Below are 24,942 nucleotides of genomic sequence, written 5' to 3'. Positions count from 1 at the left end.
AATATTTACATTTCGCAATTGTTTAATCCAAAGTCGATGAAGAATTCAAAAAAAAAATTTCCACAACGGTTTTCTTTTGGATTCTCAAAAGTTAAAAAATTGAAAAAAGTTCATCGCGAAGAAAAATTAAAGAAATGCAGTGAAATAGCATTAATAATTTAAGTTAGCTATTTAAATGTTATTATTTAGTGTTAGCTGTATTGTGTAATATTGAAATTAGCAAAGTTTTCTTTGATATTCGTGTGAAAATAATAAAGTTAAAAATTCGGTGAAAAAATTTTATAAAAATGAATGTTGCTTCATCGACACCCACTAAAAACGTCAATAATAACGCTAATAATAATGACACAGCATCGATATCGTCTGCTAATACGCCAATACAGTCACCAAGCACCAATAAATTAGCTGGTAAGTTAAATTAAAATAATTAAAAAAACCTTCAAAAGTGCTAAATAAAAGAACTGAATCATAAAAAATTATGTGAAAAAAAAAATCATAAGTTGATTCTAATTTAATTAATGCATCTAAATGTACATTTAAATAAAATATGATGGCTCTTTTGTGCTGACCCCTATAAATCTATTTTTAACTCTATATTAATACATATATCATATTTCAATTCTATTCAACCTTTTTTTTAAAGCACATGATACAAATAATCGTCGCATTTCGCTTTTGGTGCTCCCGAAATTAAATTCTTCTGATAGCTTAATCAGTAATCCATCATCACCGAACGCAGGTGATTTTATTTGTGCCTCAATTGCTTAACACCTTGTCAATATTTAACAATTATAGTTTCCTTTATCTTTTAATCCTATTAATTATTTTTAGCGTATTTTCCATGCTATATTATTGACTTATGTTATTCATTTATGATGACTGGACATCCAGTATATTCATTGATGATTTCATAACCTTTTTTTTATAGTTTCGATGAGAAAAAAGTCGTTATTGCGAATATATAAAATGTGATTTTGTGTTGCATGCTGTGTGTAGAGATTTTTTTTCTATATATAAAAATTATTAAATCTATCACTTAACTGGAAGTGACTTAAATTATTAATATAGTGACTTGTATGCAAATGGCTAGGGTACATTACAAAAGCTATTTGTTTAATAATTTAAATGAGGTAGTCAAGTGTCAAGTTCAATCAACTTGTTAGTTATTCAATGTGATTCGCTTGTTATAAAATTGAACTATGACTTTTTAGAGAAAGAAATACTAGCGAAACAACTCATAAAATATCAATCATTTGTGTGATTTACGAGAAATTGCTACAAGTGCCTTGTAATGGCTTGAGAGTTCAAAGATGTTAACAGTTGCTACATGATGTTTGTTAATTTTGAGCAATTAAAACTTTTTTGATTCCGTGTTCCGTAAGTTAATGCTTGGGAACCAGTTAATTGTTTTTGTTGAGCTAGACAATTTTATTGGGATCATTAAAGCCTTACAAATTCAGTTCTATTTTGGTTTTACAATTATGAAATTATATAATTCACAAAAATTGTCCTACTAAAATATAAAATTCGACTAAAACCATACAATTTCAACAAAATGTTCCAAAACCTTTCAAATTCTCTTTCAAAAAATCCTTAAATTTCCTGTTTTAAAGCCTTTGAAGCTCAAATAATTTAACATATATTATTAGAAAATAATAAGATTCAAGTAAGACTCGAAAATTGAAAGGAAATAAGTACGAAATCCGATTATACTAAGTTGCTCTGTCAAAGCAAATGTTCTCAAAAAAAAAAGTTAAGTCTAGTAAATTAAAACTTGATGAAAACCTTTGATGTCTTTTGTTTTTGATTTGCCAAAAAAATGAACTAAATCTTATTGTCATACAATTTAAAGGCTGTTTGCAGTATTAGGCGCCCTTTAAAATTCCTCATAAAGCAATTTTGTGTCAAAACAATGCAATTGAAGCTTTAACCTTTACTTGACTCATCAAATGCGCTGTAATATCTCAATTATTTCCATAAAGCTCTTTTTTCAATTAGATTTTATGATTTCCTTAATTGCTTTTTTTGATGTATGTATATTCACTTATCGGCTCTAACTGTATTACTTCATTGATTCACAAATATAATCATTATTTCCAATTCTTCGGTGGCCTTTGATTTTGTATGAATTCTAAAAATGATAAAAAAATGTAATTTGTGTAATACATGAACTACAATAATTAATCATTTACTGTTTGAATGGAATTAAAAGCATATTAATGCCATAGTTTATGAATTCTTCTTCCTAGTTTAGCCTCCCGCTAATTGTTAATTCGCAATTCTTCGTCTGGTTTTCTACATTTTCAAGTTAATTCGCAATAAACGTAAAAACAATGACTTCAAACTAACATTATTAAGCTGCACTAAATCAGAATTAAATGTATACATACACTCAACGTAAAGAGATTTTTTGTTGTTGACGAAATGAAAATCTACGCAGTGATAATCTTATCATGGATATGCCGGATGAGTGAAATGACTTTTTATCATACGAAAATAAATAAATAATAAACAAAATTTGACTACGTTAGCGAAAAAAATATAACAGAATTAGTCAGGGTTTGCCAAACTTTTTTGCTGTTGCGGTACGTGCTTTTTTAGCGCATTTGCTATGGAAGGGAAATTGAAAAGAAATCAAAACTTTTGGAAAATTGAATTTTTTACTTGTTTTCAATTTGTTCAGTCTCTAAGTTTAGAAGGGGATCGATTAAATCCTTTGATTCCAAATGTCTGTGCTTTTAACAGGAAATTTCCCACGACTCTTATCTAGGAAACATTAAATCTGTTTTTAACAAAGCTTTTGACTTATAAAAGCAATCTAGAATCAATTAAGCTAATTCCACGAGTAGCATGTAGCAGAGAACCTCTTTTTTCGATGTAAAAATTAGTCGAAATCAGCTGTTAATGTTCCGTAAGTGAGACTCAGATTTCGTAACCGACTCGGATTTTCCATGAAGTCGAGTTTGCTGAAGTCGACTTTTCCATACATAAGCTTTGCTTCTTACCATTAATTCAGCGACCCAGCGAACACGTTGTACTGTTCGGATTCTCTAAAGGACTTCCAAAGTTACTCTAGATTACATTAAACAAGTTTTCTATACAAACAGTCTATTCTGACTCTAACCGACTGTGATGTTTGATCAAGTTGAATCTTGGGTATGAAACCATATGTAAGCGAATCTGTCAATGCAATAGTTAGGCTGTATCACTCTTTTTTGTGAATACACGAGTTTGAATCCCATCTCTCAATTCTATATTGTCAATATGACAAGGATTCTGTCATGCAATACTGTCGACATCAAACTGACTACTCAAATTTACGCATGCCACAGTTCGAACAACATTTTGGTCTAACTTAGACAATACACACATTGTACGACATAATCTACAATGACAGATCAAGCTTGTAGTGTAGACAAACAACCTCAAGAAACACATAAACAGAATGCAAACAAAAGAGATAAATTTTAAGATATTTTAGGCAAAACGTCGCGACACATAGTTTGGCAGTCACTAGAAAATTCATTTTACACACAAACACATGCAGTTATAGCAAAAACTGCTATTATTCCCATGAACCTGACCTCACATATAAACGTACAGCATGTAATTGATACCTTCATGTATATAGTTTTTAATTGCAAAAAAAAATATAAAAACTTTGAAGGTGCTTTTCCCCACTTGACACAAAATAAAACAATATTTCTCTCCTCTATGTGTGTTTGAGTAATTCCTTCCAACTTTTCATATTTTTTTTTTTGTGTTTTTGTGTATTTTTTTTTTTATATTTTCATTCAACATCACTTTAGTAGTTTATGTGTAGCACACTTACTGTGTAGTCTGATAAAAAAGTGGCTCAAAAAGAATGCGATGGAAATCTCTGTTAGGTACGGTAATAGAATAACAGTTTTAAGGAGATATAAATTCCGGAAAAATGAAATTAATGAAAAATTGACAGCACATTTAATGTGAAAAAAAATGGAATTTAATATCAGAAATAAAAAGAATTTTTTTGTGTTTATCTCAATTTTGTAATGAAAGACATGAGTGGAATTGAAAATGTGCGTCACATGAATCTTGTTTATCTGATCTTGGTGAGGAATAAAAAACAAAAAAATAGCATTTAAAAAAAAACTGTGTAATACATTTGAAAATGTAAATGGTGTGTGTCGTGCTTGATTATTACGAAATCTAATGTTGTTATGAAGTTATGGTAATTTAACAGAGGTTTTTAGACGCATAGAAGTTGGAATTGAAAGGGTTTTGAGTTTGTTGATGATCGTGTGAACATGATGGATGTGGTCAAGGCAAGATTCACTAGTGCTGCAATTTTTAATTCTATATAATTTGCCTTTGGCATCCATAAAAAATTCATGTTGAGTGTGTAACCCGAACAGCATAACTTGTATACAATCTGACCGTTAAGTTGCCGTATTAAAGGCAAGACACAAAGCTGCTCTTACGTCTTCGTATTGGCGGCAAGACACGAAGTTGCTCTGACATCTCCGTATTGACGACAAGACACAAAGTTGCTTTGACGTCGTTGTGTTAAAAGCAAGACACGATGTTGCTCTGACGTCGCCGTATTGACGACAAGACACGACGTTGCTCTGACGTCGTTGTGTTAACGGCAAGACACGATGTTGCTCTGACGTCGCCGTATTAACGACAAGACACAAAGTTGCTCTGACGTCGCCGTGACAGTTGATTTCGACCCATGCGGTTCTCTGCCTTGTGCCGCTCGGCTAAAAATGTATTGCAGATTATGCTGGGAAATTTATTAGAGACCGTATGATAAATTATTCATGCCCACATTCATGATTATCATAATCGAGCGTTTATCGTTCATCATAATCTTACAGTAATTCATGTTTAGTACTTTTTGAATGATTTCAAGTGGATATTTTTTCTTCTTTTATTATGATAGTCCTTAGATTGAGCTATGAGTCAGATGACTAAATTATTCTAGAGATTTGAATAATTTTGAAAGACTTGTTTATGAAGTAGAAACTTAAAGTTGAATTTCTGGTATTATTGGAGTTTCTTTGGACTTTGTGATATCTATTGGTTGTGAATTATGAGATATTGGGTTGGTGATCTAATTCTTGGACACTTTCAGATGAGATTTTGAAACTTTAATGTCTTTGCAATGGAAATAGATTTCGGAATGAAACAAAAAGCAGTTTATAGATCAAAATAGAAATATGTTTTCTCATTAGTTTAAATTTTCCATATGTCAAAGGAAAACTTTGTGGAAATTCGGAAAATCAAACTAAAGTCAAAAAAGATACGTCGATTTGGTTCAAACTCGCTTTTCTCTAAAGTTTTCCATTGAGTAATACTGAATCTTTATCTTAAAATTTAGTACTTACATTAAACTTAAAAGTTCCGTAACTTTTAAAATTTTTCCTTGGAAAACTATCATGTGACGTAATTTTGAAATTTCCTTGTTCAACATTAGAAAAAAATGGAAAATCTCAATTTTCTCGGAAAATAAGCAATCAATTGAAAAACTGAGTATGCAGTTTTATGCAGCATAACTGTAAGTAAATTTTGGCATATAAAGAGTTCCCTAATTTGAACTTGCCCTCGGGGCCTGTACGGAGGGTCCGGAAAAAGTATCGTGTTTTCAAAAACTTTATATGCCAAAATTTACTTACAGTTATGCTGCATAAAACTGCATACTCAGTTTTTTAATTGACTGCTTAGTTTCTGAGAAAATTGAGATTTTCCATTTTTTTTCAAATGTTGAACAAGGAAATTTAAAAATTACGTCACATGATAGTTTTCCAAGGAAAAATTTTAAAAGTTACGGAACTTTTAAGTTTAATGTAAGTACTAAATTTTAAGATAAAGATTCAGTATTACTCAATGGAAAACTTTAGAGAAAAGCGAGTTTGAACCAAATCGACGTATCTTTTTTGACTTTAGTTTGATTTTCCGAATTTCCACAAAGTTTTCCTTTGACATATGGAAAATTTAAACTAATGAGAAAACATATTTCTATTTTGATCTATAAACTGCTTTTTGTTTCATTCCGAAATCTATTTCCATTGCAAAGACATTAAAGTTTCAAAATCTCATCTGAAAGTGTCCAAGAATTAAGTCACCAACCCAATAATTCTTATTTTGGTAGTGGGTATCACTTTTAAGTTCAATCAGAATATATAAGGAGCTTGTTCATGAGTATGCTCATTAAATTAAGCATGCTGAATTATTTTGATTGGGTATACTCATGAAAAATGCTCGTTTAGGCTTGTTTTGCATGGGTTCATTGTCTGTTAGAGTTCTGTGCTATTATTTGAAATTGTTAGACATGAAATTCGACTGGCACTAGCCAATAATCATACAGTTTCCGATGTCAAAGGCTCATTAGCATATTCAGGAAAATAGTTGTCTGATCAGAATAGCTTTTGATGTCTCATAGCTTATAGCAACTAAGAATCAGATGCTTGATGGTGAAATTAGACAAAATGAGCTTAATGCTACATTTATGTGCTTTCTGGGAATCTCCCATTACGTAGTAAGATGCATTACAAGTTTTATGAGAGCTAACTAATGCAAAAATCTTACCGGATAGAATATAAAGTAAATCCCAGACTTTCCACACCCTAACGCTGCTCAAATTCAATTAAAACATTTCCTATAATATTAATTATCAAAAATTAATAGCAAACTCATCACAATTCACACGACACTTGATTGATCGATCTCGACCACTTTCATTTACCATTAAGAAGTCACACAACTTCAACAAATACAATCCAACAAATAATAGCTCTCCCCACCTACACAAATTATTTTTAAATTATTCAAATAAATGTCAGTGTGCAATAATAATTACCCGGCATATTTAAGTGGAAAATGCGCTAAAAAATCAATTCTTTTTTTTTGCATGTATATTTTATTTTATTACTGAATCAGTGAAGACACCACCGTGTCTGCCAGTAAATGGCATTGTATAATATTTTGTTGTTTTGTGGATATAGAAAGAGAAAATTGCAAAAAAAAAATTAAATTGCTACTGTATAAGACTTACTTGTTACTGTTTGATATAAATATTTTGTTATCGATTTTTTTTCTTTGATGTCGTTACATGTTGGATGTGTTCTTATTGACGCTATTGCGGTCATATTAAAATTAATATATTTTGTAACATTTTACCATAATTCATTATCTTCTATTATTTATTATGTCAGGAATTTCGGTATGGAACGAACATAGTCCGAAGATTGAAAGTGCTTTAGCTGAAAATAAGGTAGTGGCTCGTGTTATATTAATTTTTACAACTTCTCAACCTAATTGTCGTCCTTTTATTATATATTTTTTACTGTGCTCTACCTTCATCTAGATGGTGGTCGATTCGAAGCTTACACGCAAGGAGTCATATAAAGCACAACGAAAGTCATATCGAAAGGAGAAGAAACGTGTCGCAAGTGAATTACTTAATTCATTACAAGATCCGGCTGTTATTGTACTTGCTGACTGGCTAAAAGTTCGTGGAACTTTAAAAAGTTGGACGAAACTTTGGTGTGTACTCAAGCCTGGATTATTGTTGCTTTATAAAAGTCCAAAAATAAAAAGTTCATCATGGGTCGGTACGGTTGTGTTAACATCATGTCAAGTCATCGAACGTCCAAGTAAAAAGGATGGATTTTGTTTTAAACTTTTTCATCCACTTGATCAATCAATTTGGGCACCGCGTGGGCCTGAGAAAGAGACTATGGGAGCTGTCACACAACCACTCCCAACATCTTATTTAATCTTCCGTGCACCATCGCAGGCAGCTGGAAAATGTTGGATGGATGCTTTAGAACTTTCATTAAGATGCTCTGCATTATTAGTGCGGTCGTTTAGCACAAGTGCAGCAGTTGAAGGAGAACCACTTAATGAAAGTGCTGCATCGGGTACGAGTTCACATGAAACTCAGTGGTCTGATGCTGATTATGAGAAGCATTTCAATGAACATGGTGAGTTGATTTAAGTAAATGTAAGGAATTGTAAATTATTTTAAGGAATTTGTGGGATGATTCTGTGTAAAATTGGATGGGAATTCAAGGAACAAATTCAAAATTATTTATTTTTCACAAATCGAAAACCTTACAATTCCATTAAAAAGAATTTGTAAGGTTTTCAAACATTTTCCCGCCAAAAAGTCCCCCAATCATCCCAACTCTACTTCCTATAAAAGAATGGATAATGGAAATGTTTCATATTTTTTTATTAAATTTTTTTCCGCTTCCGCGAAACAATTTTTTGCTCAATTTTGTTTTGCATATTATTTTTTTTTAATAATAAGGTGGCAATTTGTCGCCACTGTTGAGAATATTTGCGTCTCGTGCTGCAACACCGGCAACAATTGGAAAAACATTTTTTCCTCAAAGTCCCTGTCCCTCTCCTACTCCACTTTTTCAGCAGCTTTATCAAGCACTTGGTCAAATTGAACGCATGACACAGGAATCACCTGATGCTTACCTCTCAGTTGATTATAATACGGAGAAAATTGTACAGCGTAGTAATTCATTTACAAATGTCATTGAAAATGCTGTTGAATCTGGACATAATCGACGGCAAAGTTATCCATTAAATGTTTCAAAGATACCAACAAAAGTGGATATTAGGATTAACAACAAATTGAAGAGTTAGTTTAGCTACAAAAATTATATTTTTTTGCATTATAAGTGAATGTTAATGCTATCTTGATGTAGGTCAATGCTTGAATTTCACGAGATGATTAAAAGTTGTTGTAATGCATAATCGTGTAATTTATTGGAAAATTGCTGTTTTTATATGGGCAGGTTTTGATTGATCAATAGGCATAGCTGGGTGGGTTACTTAGATTTTTCTAACATGGGGTACATGCTCATTTTGTGTCAAAATCACTGAATTGAACCAAAAATAAATTTTTTTCCATCACTGACGTTGGATTAAGATTAATTTTTTTTCGTGGATTCTCCACTTGACACTTTTGATTGTGAATAACTTTGAAACTAATTTATTTAATGTCAAAATGATTGAAGATTCTTATTCCTTGACTCGGAGCATGAGAAAAATTTGCAAAAATTTCACCTTCAAGGAACAATCAAAAGTGATTGAAAAATCGATTTGAAAAAGCTCTTTAAAACAATCACGTCAGTAAGGTCATAAAAACAGCAAAAATGTGCCTCCACTTAGTCATCTGCTTTCTATTTCTTATGATGACTTTTTGCTAAATTAGCTACTGAGATTTTATTTTTGCTTGAACTTTCCTACCTCTTACCTTGCTATTCATCCACCCACATCCCTCATCAATTTCAATATCAATTGATGTGATTGTTCACATTTTATGTCAGTTATGCAATAGAAGAGGATGCTGTAATGTCATATATTAAGTCAAAATGTGATGTATTGACGTCATTTGTGAACAATCCCACCTAGATACTCCGTAAATATATTACTTTCGAGATAGAGATTTAATTGCTCTAATTGCTAGTTTCTTATTAAATTCCATTCATACCTTTTATACATATTTAATTTTCTTTACTGATTGAATTTCTCGATTTTTTTTTAACATCCATCATCTTGCTATTTTTCATATTTATTTTATTTTTTTCTTTCGCTTATGCATCTGATAAACTAACAAAAAATATGTTTATGAAAAAAATATCTAAAAAAATCATATGTAAAAATAAGATTTGGATATTGATGATAACGCAAGTCATGTTGAAGGCAGTACGACGGTTGTTATGTCAGCTGGCGAGACCGAAAGTGAATCTGAGAACGAGCCAATTGATCAGCCAGATGAATGTCAGGAAACAGCTTACATTCCGCAGTATGAAGATGAATTCGGTGCCGTAAGTTATAAACTGTTTTATTGACTTTATTATCCTTAATTAATTTTGTAATTTTATTATTTGTAGGCTGGAGAACAAGTAGAAGAATTGGCCGAAGAACACAAGAGCTTAATTTGGTTCTTAGTTAAGCAAGTTCGTCCGGGAATGGATCTATCAAAAGTCGTTCTTCCAACTTTTATACTTGAACCAAGATCATTCCTTGATAAACTGTCTGATTCGTTTTATCATGCTGACATCATTTCTAAGGCTGTTATTGAAGATGATCCATTTATTCGTATGAAGCTTATAACTCAATGGTATTTGTCTGGATTTTACAAGAAGCCTAAGGGTAAGGATTATTGATTGATCTGATTTATTTGGATTTCATGAGAATTATTTTGTAGGTTTGAAGAAGCCATTCAATCCAATATTAGGTGAAACATTTAGATGTTTTTGGCAACATCCAAACGGAAGTCGGACTTTTTATTTAGCTGAACAAGTTTCACATCATCCACCTGTTTCTGGTAAGCAAGATTATAGATTATTCTATTTATAATTCTAATAATTTGCTATTTTTCCAGCATTTTACATGACTAATCGTCAGGATGGATTTTGCTTAAGTTGCTCCATATTGGCAAAATCGAAATTTTACGGCAATTCAACGAGTGCTATTTTAGAAGGCGTTGGTAATTTGACGTTACTTCCTCGCGGCGAACATTATACGTTAAATTCACCGTATGCTTATTGCAAAGGAATTTTAATGGGAACATTAACAATGGAATTGGGTGGAAAAGTGACAATTGAATGCGAAAATACCGGATATAAAACGGAACTCGAATTTAAACTTAAGCCATTCTTAGGTGGTAACGAATATACTAATTTAGTTACTGGTAAATTAAAGCTTGGTAAGCAGACAATGGCATCAATTAATGGACATTGGGATGGAAAAATAATGATAAAGGATGCACGAACGAATGAGGAAAGTGTCTTGTTTGCTGCTACGCCCGAAATGAAGCAGCAACGGCTTAAGCGATTTACTGTTCAATTAGAAGCACAGGCTTCGAATGAAAGCGAAAGACTATGGCAACATGTCATAGCGGCAATAAAACGTGAAGATCAAGTAGGAGCAACGGAAGAAAAGACTGCATTAGAAGAGGCACAGCGAACGGCTGTTAAAGAACGAAAGGCTACATGCACTGAATGGATTCCAAAGCATTTTCAACAGGATCTTGTTACTGGACAGGTAAGACAGGAAGCTAGACAGGTGTACAGTCAATTAACAATCTTAATCATCTCTATTTCTAGTGGCATTATGTCCATGCTGACCTGCGTCCATGGGATTTAAGAAATGACGTTCGACAATATGAAAATAATTATAAAATTCAAACCAAGACGAAACATCAAGCTCCAATTGTACGAACTGCTAGTATTGTAAGTTCTGAACCGTTGAGTATTCTTAAGACAGAATCAAGAAATTCATTAGCAGCAAGACGCGCTTTAAGTTCTATACAAAATGCTGCTAATGTATCAACACCAACTGATCATATTGATGGACATTCCGACTCGAGTGGAGAATTGGAGATTCGAGTTCATCATAATAAGTAAGCTAAAGTGACTTCAGGCTAGATATGACTAAACTAATCTAATTTTTGAATCATTTTTAGGCTTTCAGAAGCTCTTGATAAAATTAATCATCGCCTAGATGAGCAACATACAGCTATAGCAAACATTCAGAAGCAATTATCGAAAGTCATAAAACAGGATACAAATTCTCGTTCATTTATGAATTTAAATGTAATTTCCTTAGTTATACTTGCCATTGGAATAGTGTTTCATGGAATTTTTATGTGGATGTTATCGAAAAAGCAGCATTAGAAAAAAAAATATTTAATCTCATGACATTTCCTTTTTGTACTATCGATTCCTGATTTTTTTTTCAAAACATACATACTTAAACTTACTTCTTTCCATAAAACGGTGTGTGAGACAAAAATAAAAAAAAAAAAAGTTATATATTTAATCTTTCGCAATAGACATAGTTTGTATAACGTATTGTTCTGGTCGAGTCCATTTATATATGAAATTAAGGAATTATTGAGACAACTCTGTAATTTATTTCTTGAAAAAAAAAAAACAAAAAAGAATGGAAAATATAACAATCAATTTTTTATATACTTGATGAATGGTCAATATGAACATTTAATTCTTATGCATTATGTTAAAAAAACTGTTGATTATAAAGGTGTATAACGAAATAAATGCAACAATTATTAAAAAAATTGCTTATTTTTCATTTCTGGATCTTTTAAGTTCTCAGTGTTGTCCAAACGGCTTGTTGCGGCAAATTTGTGTGACGTAGAACAAGCTCAGGTACTTGGCTATAGTACATAGCTGTCAAAAAACAGTATGCCATCCCTCAAAAAAGTTTGTACAACACTGACATCAACATTAATTTGATATTTGTGTAACGTATTTTAAAATTTCAAAATAATTCGGTTAAAAAGTGTTCGGATTAAAAAAGTTTCTTTTTATTTTCATTTCCTTTAAACTTTTTTTGTGATTTTTAAATAAAAATAAGATATTGATAGTACAAGTTCTATGCTATCAACAAATATAACTAAGTTACGTTTTTATATCTTCAAAAGTATATTGGACAAGAAGTGAAATTAGAATAATTTAAATAATTAGCTAATTATTATATGAACAATCCAAGTCATTAGTTTTTCTAGAAAATTACAACAACTATTGAAAATAGCATAAAATAGCTTGATTTTATAAAAAAAAATATTTTTAATAAATTTTGAAATGTTAAAATAGCAAAAATGAATATGAAAAGTGCAAAAGGATATGAAAGATTTGGATTGCGGGTGACCGCATATAGTGAAATGGGTAAATTATATAAAAATTATGAAATTTTCTAATTATTTCCCGTTTTTGGCGCTTCTAAAATTAAAATTTCCAATTACCCAGGAAATCGTAAATACATGGAAGATGTTTATTCTGTGGCTTATCAAAAAACAAACGATGGAAGTGAGTTGGATTTCGCATACTTTGGAATGTTTGATGGGTGAGTCAAAAAAAATATCATTTATTGAGTAAATAATTATTAACTTTCTTTTTTTAACAAGCTTTATTTTTTGTAAACATCCAGTTCCAAACAGATTATACAATTTCAAGTTTGGATAACTGTTTTGGGATTAAGAATTATTTATGATTTAAAAAAGTTTTTAATTTATTCTGAATAAAATTAATTAAATATTATTTTTGCAGTCATGGAGGAGATACAGCTGCAATATTTGCCAAGAAACATTTAATGAATTACATTGTGGATCAGCCAGGATTTTGGTCAACAGAAGATGAAGGTAATAAATATCGATTAATAATGTCCTTAAATCAACAATTACTGTCCATTATTTGCTTATAAATTGAATTAAATTAATAATTTATTCAAATTTGGCCGTTTCAGATGTATTGAAAGCAATAAAAACGGGATTTATCGAGTGTCACATGGCTATGTGGAGAGATTTGGGTAAGTTTTGTTATTTGTTTTGATTGAATTCTAAAGGAAAATATAAATTTAGAGCGCGATTTCTTATTTGCTGCAGTGGCGTAGCAAAAATCTAATCAATCCAACTTGAATCTTAGCATATTCTCTACCTAATGCAATAATTTTTTTAGATAATCCCTATTAATACCTACACTTGAATTAACTCTAATTACCAAGATTTATCTCAGAATGCTTTCATTACCCATTAAAATAAATTAATGTATAAGTTCCGCCAATGAATTTCTCAAGCTCAAGTACTTTACAATACACATGCGCACATCCCACAAATGAACGGCAATGACGAATACATGTGCACAATTAATGCACGTTCAAACATGTTTTTATTTACAATGTTGTATGTTGCTCATGTTTTCTCTTTTTCTTCTCTCAATTTTTATTTTTTGTTCCTTTCCTTCGATTATAGATAATTGGAAGCCAACAAATAGCGGTTTGCCTAGTACAGCAGGAACAACAGCAAGTATTGCATTTATTCGTAAAGGAAAATTGTACATTGGACATGCTGGTGACTCAGGAATTATTTTGGGGACAGAAAGTTCGGAACCCGGAAGGAATTGGGTAGCAGAACCATTGACAGTTGACCATAAGCCTGAAAATCCTGATGAGCGGAAGAGAATAGAAGAATGTGGCGGAAAAGTCGTTGAAAAACTCGGAATTCATCGAGTCGTTTGGTATAGGCCGAGATTTCCACATCAAGGTCCAATAAGACGTAATACGAGAATTGAAGAAATTCCGTTTTTGGCTGTTGCACGAAGTCTCGGTGATTTATGGTCGTATAATTGGAAAACTGACAAATTTATGGTCTCACCAGAACCTGATGTTGCTGTATATGATATTGATGTTACAAAGCACAGGTATGACATTTAGAACATCCCAATACATTCAAAAGTATTTAATACATATTCTGTATATTATAGATGTCTTATATTTGCAAGTGATGGATTATGGAATATAATGGATGGCCAAACGGCTGTTGATCTCGTGTTTGAGGCAGAATCAAGTAACGATCAGAATGCTAAAATGGTTGATAAATCAGCCATGAAATGGCTCAATCCATCACGTCATTTAGTTGAAATTGCACTAAGGCGTTGGAGGGAGAATAAAATGCGATCAGACAACACATCTGTTGTATGTGTAATGCTAGACGTACCAAATAAGAGGCAAAACATTGGCAATATAGAACCGGAACAAAATAGTCGTACAATTTATGACTATAGCACCAGTGAGGCTTACAATCTTGACTATGTCGATATGAGTGCTTATGATGTTCATCCAAATTATAATTTAGTCATGCAAAATCCCCATCAAGTCAATCCATATCCATATTATAATCATTACGAAAACAACCCACTCGATCATCACAATCCTAATCAATTACCATCGTTCTCTGTTGGATATCACACATATTCACATACAACTTATATGGAACATCAACGCGCATCATCATCATCCGATTTAACTTATCATACAAGTAGCAATGAACGTGCCTTTGTTAAAGGATGTTGCCCTAATGAAAGGTTTTTACTTGCAAAAGCAGATGAACAAATTCATTATCATGCAACATTTGATCAGCATAGAGAAATGTATCAGAATATGGCACAACAGCCTTTCCCACCTCTACATTATGCATATCGTCCAGTTCCAAATCATTCATTTGGATATCCCTTGCCGTCTATTAATGATAATGGTTTCCTACAAAATCAAAACTTTATGTCGCCACGACCAATGGAACGATATAATTATTTACGTCCAACAGAGGCTGAAATTGCTGAAATGCACAATGAAATTAACTGTGAGGAAGAGGAAGAAGAAGAATTATCTGACACAGATACGGAAGAGATGGAATGGTCGGACGAAGAAAAGGATGAAAAAGAAAGAAAAGAAACTGAAAAAGATATTGCGTCATCAGTTGATGCTGAAGAGTTGGAAATAAATAAATCTGATTTGATAACACGTGATCCAGACACATCTGATACTGATACTGATAACTCAATACAAATATTTGAAATTACATCATCAAATCTTGGAATTAATGACAAGTCAAGTGCGAATAAAATAAAGAATCTGCCCGAAAGAAGCAACAATAAAGAGAATTCAGAAACTCCAGACAAAAAGAAGAAATCCAATAAAAATACATCAACCGGACGATATTATGAGACAAGACAGACAAACTGTAAGATGCGTTCAGGTAATATCCGATCGTCATCATCAGGCATACAAAAGACAATTGGAAAGGAGAAAAGTCAACGACGAATTGTTCGTTGTGCACGTCGTGCTGTAAAAGCATTTCAAGATATGAAAGCAAGTACTTCATTAGCAATTAAAAAGCAATTGGAATCAATTGCAAGTGTTAAATCAAGATCAAAAGTACAAGATAAAAATAATTCACAAGATTTACGAATTTTACGCAGCTCACAAACTGATGCCAAGTCATCATCGCCTACCAACAAGAAGGCAATGAAAGAGAAAGTTTTTAAGGTAAATGTTATACGAAATTTGAGGAGTAATGCTGTATTAAGCGAAAAGTCTATACCACGTAAAAGGAATGCGAAATTAAAATAGCTGAAATTTGGATGTCCACGTTGCATGTTGCCTTAAAAAAATTTCAAAAATCAATTCATTCTTCCTGGCTGTGAGCTGCTGCATGATGAGAAACAAAAAAATATTTTTAATGGAACATAAACACGTAGTTATGAGCACTTTAATTGACTTTCAATTTGATTACAAGAAATTTTGGAACTTTGTATGAACTTCTAACTGTTATGTGCCATGATTTGTGTTTTTAAACATTTTTAAAAATTCTTAACTTTTTCTTGGATCTTTTTAATTTGAAATAATTGATAAACAAATATATTTTATAAGTTTATTTATTTTATTTCTTTTTTCTTAATAATATAAATTATAATAATTTTAATTTCTTGATGTCGGTTTTCTTATTCTTATTATTGTATTAAATGATATTGGGTATAAAAGTTGGTTGACTTTTGAGGCCCAATTTGAAGCAAAAGTTGATTTTGAACTTTGATTTCATTAAAAAACAATTCAATTGTTTTTGGATTTTCGTGAACCATAAAAATTCTTTGGATTTTTAAAACCTTACAAATTAATTTTTTTGAGTCATTTCAACTTTTTTAAATTTTCAGTTTTAAATTTCAAAATTTTATAGTTTTCTTTAATTTTGAAAGGTTTTTTGGAATTTTAAGTTCCTAAAATTTGAGATTTCAAACCTTTTCAAATCCTTAAATTCATGAAACCTTACAATTTCTTTTTTTTTAATTAAAACCCCTCAAATGTTTTAATAACTTAAAATTCAGGGTTTTGGGACTTAAAATTTAAATCACAACCAACTTGAACTACCAATTTTGAATTTCTTTTCTTATTCTCAAACCTTTACAAAACATCTCAACAAAAAAATTTAATAATTATAGAAAAGTGCCTGAAATATAACACAAAATTTCAAAAAAAAAGAGTTTAAGTTACCTTAAAAATTAAATAGATAAATTTCAGAGAGATCATTAATTCTGTTGGAACTATTCATATTTAAGGTTTAGAAGTGGAATTGCTAGGGATTGGATTTGAAGGGAATTTATTTACACTGAATGGTAAATAGAAATAGGAATTCTTTATAGTCAATGCTTGAACATCCATAGATGCAATAAGATTTTTTGATCATTGTGACCATTGTGGATGTACAAAACAGCCATTTACCTCCAAAAAATAAAGAATCATATTTTTAAGTCATACCATTCCAGTTGATCCTTCAAGTCAGACATCTCATGGAGATTTAAACTTCTGAACTTTTGAAAAATTTCATACAAAACAAACTTAAATGTTGGGAAACCAAATGTACAACAAAATTGTGAAAAAAAGGTATTTTGAGCAGTGAAAAAAAATAAAAAAATTTATTTTAAATTAGCTTAAATTGCTAAATATACTAAACATAGTCTTTGTATTTATGTTGGTTCCTTACAGATTATTTTGAACATTTTTCATTACAATTAATCTCACGAATCTTCCTCAAACTCTATTTTCAGCTTCTTCCTCGGTCTTGGCGATGCAGTTTCGATGTTATTTCGTTGCATGAACTTGAATATGTACGTATTGGATCCACTGAAATTTTCATATCCTAAACTCTTGGAAATCTTTATGGCTTCTCTTTTAACTTCTAACATTTTTGGTCTTGAAGTCTGTTTATCAGCCCATTCCTTAAGCTTTGCTTCTAATTCAGGCCAGTACGGTGTTCCATGTCTAAATACAGAATTCATTACTACTGATTACAAGAAGTTAAAACATTCACTGGATCTTACCTATTTGTAGATTTATTTGGATTCATTCCTTCCAGTGTCTCTTTCTGTCGTCGAAAGCACCTAATCGTCGATTCATTGAGGTTGAACTTTCTGGCAGCTTCACGGTTTGAATTTTGTTCTGCATATTCAATCATACTCAGCTTTTGTTGGACTGTATATGATTTTCTAGCCTTTTTACCACCTTTACTGTCATCCAGATATGAAATATTTTGATCATCGGCGTATGTCATGAGTGTGTCATCCATTTCTGATTGTTTTTCTATTATAAGGCATTCCTGAACATCAAGTTCATTTTTGGGATCTTCAGAAGTTTTAGAGCAGCTTTGCTGCTCTGGTTCCTCAAATTGAACCTCTTTCTCATTTATCTCATATACAGCAAATTCATTGCCTATTGATTGATTTTGATTGACAGACAGATCCTCATTGGTATATTCATCATCACCTGTCTGTAGAATAAAATATTCCTGTTCCTTACTTCCTAATTCTGATGATTGATTGAGTGATGATTTCGAGTATTGATCATAATTTTGATTGTTCTTTTTATATACTTTGATGCAGTTTTGTTGAAATTCAAGTGCATCGACTAGTTTTTGATTACATCCATCGCAAATAAAGCAATCGACAATGACCTAGAAGTAGGAAATTCTATAGAAAATTGTAAAATCAAAAATGTGATAATTTACCTGATATCCAACAAGTTTCTCATACTTTTCCTTAAGTTCCTCATCTCTATAGACATTTGTGATCCGTTTTTCATACGATTCACAAGCTACACATGCCATAATTAACGAAAAATTAACGTTTAAGAATGTTCAAAAAGTTTGTTTATGTTCGGTACTTAAGTTTGTGAATTTTTGAATGCATGCGTCGGCTGAGCGTTACAGTATAAATATGAAACAGGTATAAACTTATGTGTGCCTTCGGTGCTGATAAATGTATGCTGGATTATACTCAACAGCTTGAAACTCCCATATCGAGTTTGCCTTAATAGTCCTGTAAAATAATTAAAGATTCATCGTGCAAAATACATCAAACATGACATTTCATTTCATACAGAACTTAAGTGACAATTCTTTAATGGTACTTAAAAAGAGATTTTACAATCTAAATTAAATTATAAGTACAAGTATAATTTACAGCAACTCAGCAAGACATTTATCTGAATCATCACTTTCATGCTCAATTTTTAGCTTCTTCTTTGGTTTAGCGGGAGTTAATCTAGCTTTTTGCTTTCTAAAAAATCTAATAGTTGACTCATTTACTCCAAACTTCCTTGCAGCTTCACGATTCGAGTATTCTTCTGCATATTTGATCAATTTGAACTTTTCTTTGACTGTATATATCCTTTTGGGTCGTTTATCTAATTGAGAATAATCAGTAGGACTATCTGCTCGGTATGCATTGTTTTGATCTTCCTGGAAAGTCAAAAACGGGTCTGTCTGCTTCTCAATTATTACACATTTATGGACCTCAATCTCATTTTTGGGAGTTTTTGAACAGTTTTGCTTATCCATGTCCTCAAAAACTGGTTCTGTATCATTGAATTTATATTCAGCAAATTCATCATTTACTATTGGTATGGTGGCTTCAAGTTGTTCCTCGTAAGGTTCGTCGATTTCAGATGTTTTGTTACTCAATGAGTTTTTGCATTGCTGATGATTTGGATTGTTCTTTTTGTAGATTTTAATGCAATTTTGTTGAAACTTTAGTGCTTCTAGCAGCCTTCTTTTACAATTATCGCATATAAAGCAGTCGGCAGTCACCTATAATTAAATTTAATTATTGAAAGGTATGATTTTTCACGTTTTTAAAATTTTACCTTAAATCCAATGAGCTTCTCATACTTTTTCTTCAATACTTCATCTCGAAAGATATTTGTTATTCTCTTTTCATAGTGTTCACATGCAACACATGCCATTATTCGAGATTAATTAAATATTTTCAATTTTTCGTATGTTTGTTTACGTTTAACGTTCAGCCTTGAAAAATTTCTAAGTCTGTGCTACGGCTGAGCGTGAAGGTATAAATATTCACACTCAAAATTAGAAATTAAAATAAATTAATTAAAACAGGTACTATAAGTTATTATTTACGTTTAAAAGTTTCATAAGCATCATATCTAGTGAAACAATTCTACAGTTAATATAAAAGTGCTGTAATAATTCGAAAAAATAGTGCATGCAAAAATTTTCATAGACACTTTGGCATTTTTCTCGTCTAACCTAAATTAAAATATTTTTCTAAATTCTACAGATTTTTTGATAAGGAACTAAAAAATGTCTCGATTTTTTGCTGGAGGATCAGACTCTGAGTCAGAGTCATCAAGTGGAGATGAATTACCAATTAAAGCACCACAGCCAATTCAGCCACAGATTGTTGTAAGTATTTTTCATTCATTTTCATCGGAAAAATTACTAATATTTATTATTAATTACAGTATAGCGATGAAGAAGATGTAAAGCGTGTTGTTAGATCAGCAAAGGAGAAGCGATTTGAGGAACTTAGCAACATTATTAAAAACATCCGGAACTTTAAGAAAATTAAAGATATTGGAAGTATCTTAACAAGTTTTGAGGAACTGACGAAGGCTTATTCGAAAGCGCAGCCAGTTATCCAGAAAGAGGAAAATGGTGTTATTCCAAAGTTTGTTATTCGCTCATTGTCCGAACTTGAAGAATTCATCAATGTGACATGGGAGGATAAGGATGGCCGCAAGAACATGTCAAAGAATAATGGAAAGTCACTCAGTACACTCCGTCAAAAATTCCGTAAATATGTTAAAGACTTTGATAGTGATATCAAGAAGTTTAGAGAAAATCCAGACGTTGGTGGTGAAGATGAAGATGAAGTTGAGGAGAAAGCTGCTGAGCCAGAATCCTCAGACGAGTCAGAAGATGAAAAACCAGTCGATAAGGCTGCAATGTTCAAGAAAGATCCTGTTGTAAAAGTCGCCAAGACAAAACCAGCAAAGGTTGAGGATGATGATTCCGATGATTCAATTGATTGGGGTGATAGTGATGATGATGATTCATCAAGTTCTGATGACGATGATGCAGTCGATATGAGAACTCGTTTCTTGAAGGATAAAGTCGATAAGGATGATGTTAAGTTGAAAGATAAGAAAGTCAAGATCAAATCTCAACCAAAAGTTAAGGCAGATAAAGTTGATGATCAAGAAGATGATGGACAAGGTGCTTGGGAAACTGTTCCTAAATATGGAGCTAGCGAGAAGCCTAAGATGTTTGCAAAGGATGCTGAAATTGATCTTAGCGTTGTCTTGAATAAACTTAGCGAAGTTATGGCTGCACGCGGTAAGAAGAAGACCGATCGTAAGATGCAAATTGAATTCCTTCAAGAATTAAAAGCTGTTGCTGAACAACACAATCTCGGACCAGCAATTGCTGCCAAAATTCGATTCAGCATGGTTTCTGCTATTTTTGATTATAATTTGAAGATTTCCGAACCAATGAAGCTTGAATACTGGACTAAATTATTGGAAGTAATGACTGACATGATGAAGATGTTGTTAGGCAATGCAAGTGATGTATGTCTGTCTGAAAATGTCACAGAAGAGACAGAAGAATACGAGACAAAGCCTTATCGTCTTAGAGGATGTGTATTGACAGCAGTTGAACGTCTTGATGATGAATTCATTAAATTGCTTAAGGAATGCGATCCACATAGCAATGAATATGTTGAACGTTTAAAGGATGAAGTCACAGTAACAAAACTTATCGATCAAGTCTTGAAATATGTTGAAATTCAAGGATCACCAATTGAGATTTGCCGTGTCTATCTCCGTAAAATTGATCATCTTTACTATAAATTTGATCCAAATGTTTTGAGAAAGAAGAAGGGACAATTTGACAGCAAGACATCTGTTGATGAAATGGAGAAGTTGTGTCACTTCATTTACTCGAATGATAATACTGATCGTTTGAGGACACGCGCTATCCTTTCGCACATTTTCCATCATGCACTTCATGATAACTGGTTCCAGGCTCGCGATTTAGTCCTTATGAGTCACTTGCAAGAATCTATTCAACATTCTGATCCATCAACTCAAATTTTATTCAATCGTACGATGGCTAATTTGGGATTGTGTGCATTCCGTCAAGGAAACATTAAGGATGCTCATCAGTGTTTGATTGAATTAATGATGACTGCCAAGCCGAAAGAATTGCTTGCTCAAGGATTGATTCCACAAAGGCAACACGAAAGGAGCTTAGAACAAGAAAAGATTGAGAAACAACGTCAAATTCCGTTCCATATGCATATTAATTTAGAATTATTGGAATGTGTTTATTTGGTATCGGCTATGCTTCTTGAAATTCCATACATGGCTGCTCATGAATTTGATGCTAGACGTCGTATGATTAGGTGAGTTGGCAATTATTTAAACGTGCATTTATGTGGATAATCACCTTTGGCAAATAAGTACCCAAAACCGTTGAAGTTCAATTTTTGAATTTCGAAGTTCAAATTTTCAAATCTTAAAAAACCGTTACATTTTTAAAGTTTCAAATCCGTTAAATTCAAGTCCTGATTATAGGAAGTGTCAACAAGAGCTACAGTTGTCATTTCAAAGGCTTAGGACAAGATTATCTTTATTTTGCCGAGGGGATATCTTTTATTAGTGTTTAGTATATCCTTCGATTGCAATTTAACATTTTTTATTATTTATAAAATTTTAGTAAAACATTCTATCAGCAATTGCGATCATCAGAACGTCAATCATTAGTCGGACCACCAGAATCAATGCGTGAACATGTCGTTGCTGCATCAAAGGCAATGAGACACGGTGACTGGAAAGCTTGTGCTGACTTTATTGTGAACAAAAAGATGAATACAAAAGTTTGGGATTTATTCTACGAATCGGATCGTGTACGTGACATGCTGGTTAAATTTATTAAAGAGGAATCACTTCGCACATATTTGTTCACATACTCGAATGTGTATGGAGCAATTAGTGTTGCATATTTAGCTGAAATGTTTGAGTTGCCCAAACTTAAGGTTTATTCAATCATTAGTAAAATGATTATTAATGAAGAGTTGATGGCATCTCTTGATGATCCAACTGAGACTGTTGTTATGCATCGTTCTGAGCCATCTCGTCTCCAAGCATTATCTATGCAACTTGCTGGTAAGTTATTGATTAAAATTTGAGTTTTAACGGTTTTCAAAAATTTGCATACATTTTTTTAAAATTTTGAAAACTGTTAAATTTTGAATATAAAATGACCGTTGATAACTTTGTCAATTCCAATGCTAATATTTAATTCTTCTCGTTCCTTTAGATAAAATAACAAATCTCGTAGACGCAAATGAGAGAATATTCGAAGCTAAACAGCCGAACTTCTTCCAACGCAATCAATACAACAGAAATCAAACAAATCAACAAGGTGGATATAACAGACAACAGAATCAACAAAATTGGAATTCAAATAAACGCCAAGGAAATCGTAATCGTAAGAATGTTTCCTTCCAACAGCAGCAACAACAACAACAACAACAAAACGAAGACAAATTGGAATAGACGAAAAAAAATATTGAATTAATTGTGTTATTTTACATCTGAGTAAAAGCAGTTACAGATTTATCAATTTTGTAATCACCCCCCATAATGTTTGATTTCGATAATTATACTATAATTAATAAAACCATCAAGAAGAACTTTGGTAGAAATAAAATTTTTGCTAAGGTAAATTTTTTTTATTCATTCCTTAATATCTAAAGCATATCGACAGTTATATCCGCAGATTCATCATGAATTATTTTCTTGATGGATTTTGTTCCTTTACTTCTGCTACTTGGAAAGTGATATCGTTCCATAAATTTGAAGATGTACGATGATGTTCCTTTAAAATTTGTAATATTCAGTTCCTCGGCTATTCTTATTGATTCAGCTTTAATTTCACTAGGCTTTAATACAATGCCTTCATTTAATTTCTGGTTGACATGAGCTTTTAGTCGAGTTTCTACTTCTGGGAATCTTAAATTTGGTTTTCGTCTTGTTCCTCGTTCCTGATTAATTTCTATTAGCAGATCCTTTTGATTCCGCCACTTTCTTATACACGATTCATCGATTTTGAATATTTTTGCAGCCTGTCGATTGCCGGTTACTTCCGCAAAAGCTACAACTTCTAGTTTTTCACCACTAGAGTATGATTTTCGAGTTCTAACTTCTTTTAATGGCTTTGGTTCATCTACAGTCTCGTTGACAACTTCAGTCTGTATCTCACATTCTATTTCTGTCTCACATTCCATCTCCTGAGATTCTTGCTGTACATTGGAGGCTTTTCTGCTTATTTTACATGCTTCTTGATTTCCATTATTCCTTATTTGTTCCTTTTGTTGCCTCCACTTTCTTATGCATGATTCATCGATGGTCAATACTTTTGCGGCTTGTCTGTTACTTGTACGCTCAGCTAGGTCTATGGCTTTAAGTTTCTCTTTCAATGTGTATCTTAGCCGAATTCTTGGCTTTGAATTAATCTCTGTAGCATCAAGCAATGGATCAATAATAATTGTTTCCTCATTTTCCTCTTCTTCTAAATGTTCTTCCTGTATCACTTGACTGTCGTTATGTGATAAATTTAAATATTCTTCCTCTTCTTCTGGATGTTCATCATAAATTTCTGTTTTCATTACTGTATCTTGACATGGCTCATATTTAATTAAATCACGTTCATAAACTTCTATGCATTTCTCTTTGAATGTATATGATTGATTTAATATGAAGGAACATGGATCACAGAGGAATAAGTTTTGAAAAATCTGAAAATTGAATTTTTTTGCGTAAATAATTTGTAAACAAAAGAATATTTTATGAATTTTTATGCTTACTGTAATTCCTGTAATGTTTTCAAACTTTTCCTTTAATTCATCATCTCTGTAGATGTTGTTTATACGTTTTGGAACTTCCTCACAGGCTATACAAGCCATAATTTCTTGTATTTTCTAAATTTTTTTATTCGGGATTTTTAAATAAAAATAGACACAGGGGAACAACAAATCGAATAGCATAACAATCGGTTGAAATTTAAAAGTAGGGGAACAACAGTTGCATGAAAATGATTGTTGATAAAGCCACGCTTCAATAATTTCAAACTGATTTTGAATATGAAATGACCGTTATTCTATCTTCTTACTGAAAATATCAAATCAAAACACTCATAGTTGATTACCTGAATGTTTGGACATGGAATAATCACGAATCTGAAATAAATGTATACGAATACAATCCTGAAATCTTAAA

The 24,942-nt window shown here is 31.9% G+C and overlaps 6 protein-coding genes and 1 long non-coding RNA gene across 14 annotated transcripts; 3 read left to right on the top strand and 4 right to left on the bottom strand.

Moving 5' to 3' along the window:
• Nucleotides 1-83: 83 nt before the first annotated feature.
• On the top strand, nucleotides 84-11,842 carry Orp8 (Oxysterol-binding protein-related protein 8). Of its 6 annotated transcripts, XM_070634885.1 has the most exons (11): nucleotides 84-408; nucleotides 644-739; nucleotides 7,200-7,258; nucleotides 7,352-7,970; nucleotides 8,300-8,641; nucleotides 9,709-9,833; nucleotides 9,900-10,161; nucleotides 10,217-10,336; nucleotides 10,394-11,055; nucleotides 11,118-11,413; nucleotides 11,477-11,842. In XM_070634885.1, exons 1-11 carry the CDS (start codon nucleotides 288-290, stop codon nucleotides 11,685-11,687), a joined length of 2,913 nt encoding a protein of 970 aa, XP_070490986.1. In that variant the 5' UTR covers nucleotides 84-287; the 3' UTR covers nucleotides 11,688-11,842. The 6 variants fall into 6 exon arrangements, with proteins under 6 accessions (XP_070490986.1, XP_070490987.1, XP_070490992.1 ...); XM_070634886.1 differs by lacking the exon at nucleotides 644-739; XM_070634891.1 differs by lacking the exon at nucleotides 8,300-8,641 and having other exon boundaries at nucleotides 86-408.
• Nucleotides 166-6,624, bottom strand: LOC139086434 (uncharacterized). Of its 3 annotated transcripts, none has more exons than XR_011544015.1 (4): nucleotides 6,574-6,624; nucleotides 2,391-4,745; nucleotides 2,193-2,337; nucleotides 166-2,131 (listed from the first exon to the last, which is right to left on the bottom strand). It is a non-coding gene; the product is annotated as an uncharacterized lncRNA (long non-coding RNA). The 3 variants fall into 3 exon arrangements; XR_011544014.1 differs by having other exon boundaries at nucleotides 2,193-2,609; nucleotides 2,665-4,745; XR_011544013.1 differs by having other exon boundaries at nucleotides 181-2,131; nucleotides 2,193-4,745.
• Nucleotides 11,843-12,526: 684 nt separating the features above from the next.
• On the top strand, nucleotides 12,527-17,316 carry Pp2C1 (protein phosphatase 2C). Its single transcript, XM_070634560.1, has 6 exons — nucleotides 12,527-12,701; nucleotides 12,783-12,879; nucleotides 13,083-13,174; nucleotides 13,279-13,341; nucleotides 13,784-14,231; nucleotides 14,295-17,316. Exons 1-6 carry the CDS (start codon nucleotides 12,635-12,637, stop codon nucleotides 15,937-15,939), a joined length of 2,412 nt encoding a protein of 803 aa, XP_070490661.1. The 5' UTR covers nucleotides 12,527-12,634; the 3' UTR covers nucleotides 15,940-17,316.
• On the bottom strand, nucleotides 17,237-18,512 carry LOC139086193 (uncharacterized). The gene is made up of 3 exons (XM_070634561.1): nucleotides 18,368-18,512; nucleotides 17,685-18,313; nucleotides 17,237-17,625 (listed from the first exon to the last, which is right to left on the bottom strand). The coding sequence occupies exons 1-3, from the start codon at nucleotides 18,464-18,466 to the stop codon at nucleotides 17,382-17,384; spliced, it is 972 nt and encodes a 323-aa protein (XP_070490662.1). The 5' UTR covers nucleotides 18,467-18,512; the 3' UTR covers nucleotides 17,237-17,381.
• A 213-nt stretch (nucleotides 18,513-18,725) lies between these two features.
• LOC139086347 (uncharacterized) lies at nucleotides 18,726-19,651 on the bottom strand. Its single transcript, XM_070634771.1, has 2 exons — nucleotides 19,504-19,651; nucleotides 18,726-19,447 (listed from the first exon to the last, which is right to left on the bottom strand). Exons 1-2 carry the CDS (start codon nucleotides 19,600-19,602, stop codon nucleotides 18,818-18,820), a joined length of 729 nt encoding a protein of 242 aa, XP_070490872.1. The 5' UTR covers nucleotides 19,603-19,651; the 3' UTR covers nucleotides 18,726-18,817.
• A 32-nt stretch (nucleotides 19,652-19,683) lies between these two features.
• Nucleotides 19,684-23,374, top strand: eIF3c (eukaryotic translation initiation factor 3 subunit c). Its single transcript, XM_070634313.1, has 5 exons — nucleotides 19,684-19,756; nucleotides 19,938-20,062; nucleotides 20,122-22,064; nucleotides 22,379-22,827; nucleotides 22,982-23,374. Exons 2-5 carry the CDS (start codon nucleotides 19,961-19,963, stop codon nucleotides 23,218-23,220), a joined length of 2,733 nt encoding a protein of 910 aa, XP_070490414.1. The 5' UTR covers nucleotides 19,684-19,756; nucleotides 19,938-19,960; the 3' UTR covers nucleotides 23,221-23,374.
• Nucleotides 23,370-24,688, bottom strand: LOC139086038 (uncharacterized). The gene is made up of 2 exons (XM_070634314.1): nucleotides 24,531-24,688; nucleotides 23,370-24,461 (listed from the first exon to the last, which is right to left on the bottom strand). The coding sequence occupies exons 1-2, from the start codon at nucleotides 24,627-24,629 to the stop codon at nucleotides 23,415-23,417; spliced, it is 1,146 nt and encodes a 381-aa protein (XP_070490415.1). The 5' UTR covers nucleotides 24,630-24,688; the 3' UTR covers nucleotides 23,370-23,414.
• Nucleotides 24,689-24,942: the final 254 nt, after the last annotated feature.

This window comes from Chironomus tepperi, unplaced genomic scaffold, assembly GCF_022539635.2.
Source record: "Chironomus tepperi strain 1889 unplaced genomic scaffold, CSIRO-AGI_Ctep_v1 contig_85, whole genome shotgun sequence".
NCBI classification, from domain to species: Eukaryota; Metazoa; Arthropoda; class Insecta; order Diptera; family Chironomidae; genus Chironomus; species Chironomus tepperi.
Note: the sequence above shows the minus strand (reverse complement) of the source record. Positions and strands in the feature narration are given on the sequence as shown.

Bases quoted from the DNA above. Each gene is read 5' to 3' on its own strand.
- Orp8 (XM_070634885.1), top strand. From the start codon at position 288: ATGAATGTTGCTTCATCGACACCCACTAAAAACGTCAATAATAACGCT. The intron at 10,162-10,216 runs GTAAGGATTATT...ATTATTTTGTAG, and splicing joins ATTTTACAAGAAGCCTAAGG to GTTTGAAGAAGCCATTCAAT. The intron at 11,056-11,117 runs GTAAGACAGGAA...CTCTATTTCTAG, and splicing joins AGGATCTTGTTACTGGACAG to TGGCATTATGTCCATGCTGA.
- LOC139086038 (XM_070634314.1), bottom strand. From the start codon at position 24,629: ATGGCTTGTATAGCCTGTGAGGAAGTTCCAAAACGTATAAACAACATC. The intron at 24,462-24,530 runs GTAAGCATAAAA...TTCAATTTTCAG, and splicing joins AAAACATTACAGGAATTACA to ATTTTTCAAAACTTATTCCT.
- LOC139086193 (XM_070634561.1), bottom strand. From the start codon at position 18,466: ATGGCATGTGTAGCTTGTGAATCGTATGAAAAACGGATCACAAATGTC. The intron at 18,314-18,367 runs GTAAATTATCAC...TCCTACTTCTAG, and splicing joins AGAAACTTGTTGGATATCAG to GTCATTGTCGATTGCTTTAT. The intron at 17,626-17,684 runs GTAAGATCCAGT...TTCTGTATTTAG, and splicing joins CCAAATAAATCTACAAATAG to ACATGGAACACCGTACTGGC.
- Pp2C1 (XM_070634560.1), top strand. From the start codon at position 12,635: ATGAATATGAAAAGTGCAAAAGGATATGAAAGATTTGGATTGCGGGTG. The intron at 13,175-13,278 runs GTAATAAATATC...TGGCCGTTTCAG, and splicing joins TTGGTCAACAGAAGATGAAG to ATGTATTGAAAGCAATAAAA. The intron at 14,232-14,294 runs GTATGACATTTA...TGTATATTATAG, and splicing joins ATTGATGTTACAAAGCACAG to ATGTCTTATATTTGCAAGTG.
- LOC139086347 (XM_070634771.1), bottom strand. From the start codon at position 19,602: ATGGCATGTGTTGCATGTGAACACTATGAAAAGAGAATAACAAATATC. The intron at 19,448-19,503 runs GTAAAATTTTAA...ATTTAATTATAG, and splicing joins AGAAGCTCATTGGATTTAAG to GTGACTGCCGACTGCTTTAT.
- eIF3c (XM_070634313.1), top strand. From the start codon at position 19,961: ATGTCTCGATTTTTTGCTGGAGGATCAGACTCTGAGTCAGAGTCATCA. The intron at 22,065-22,378 runs GTGAGTTGGCAA...ATAAAATTTTAG, and splicing joins GCTAGACGTCGTATGATTAG to TAAAACATTCTATCAGCAAT. The intron at 22,828-22,981 runs GTAAGTTATTGA...TCGTTCCTTTAG, and splicing joins ATTATCTATGCAACTTGCTG to ATAAAATAACAAATCTCGTA.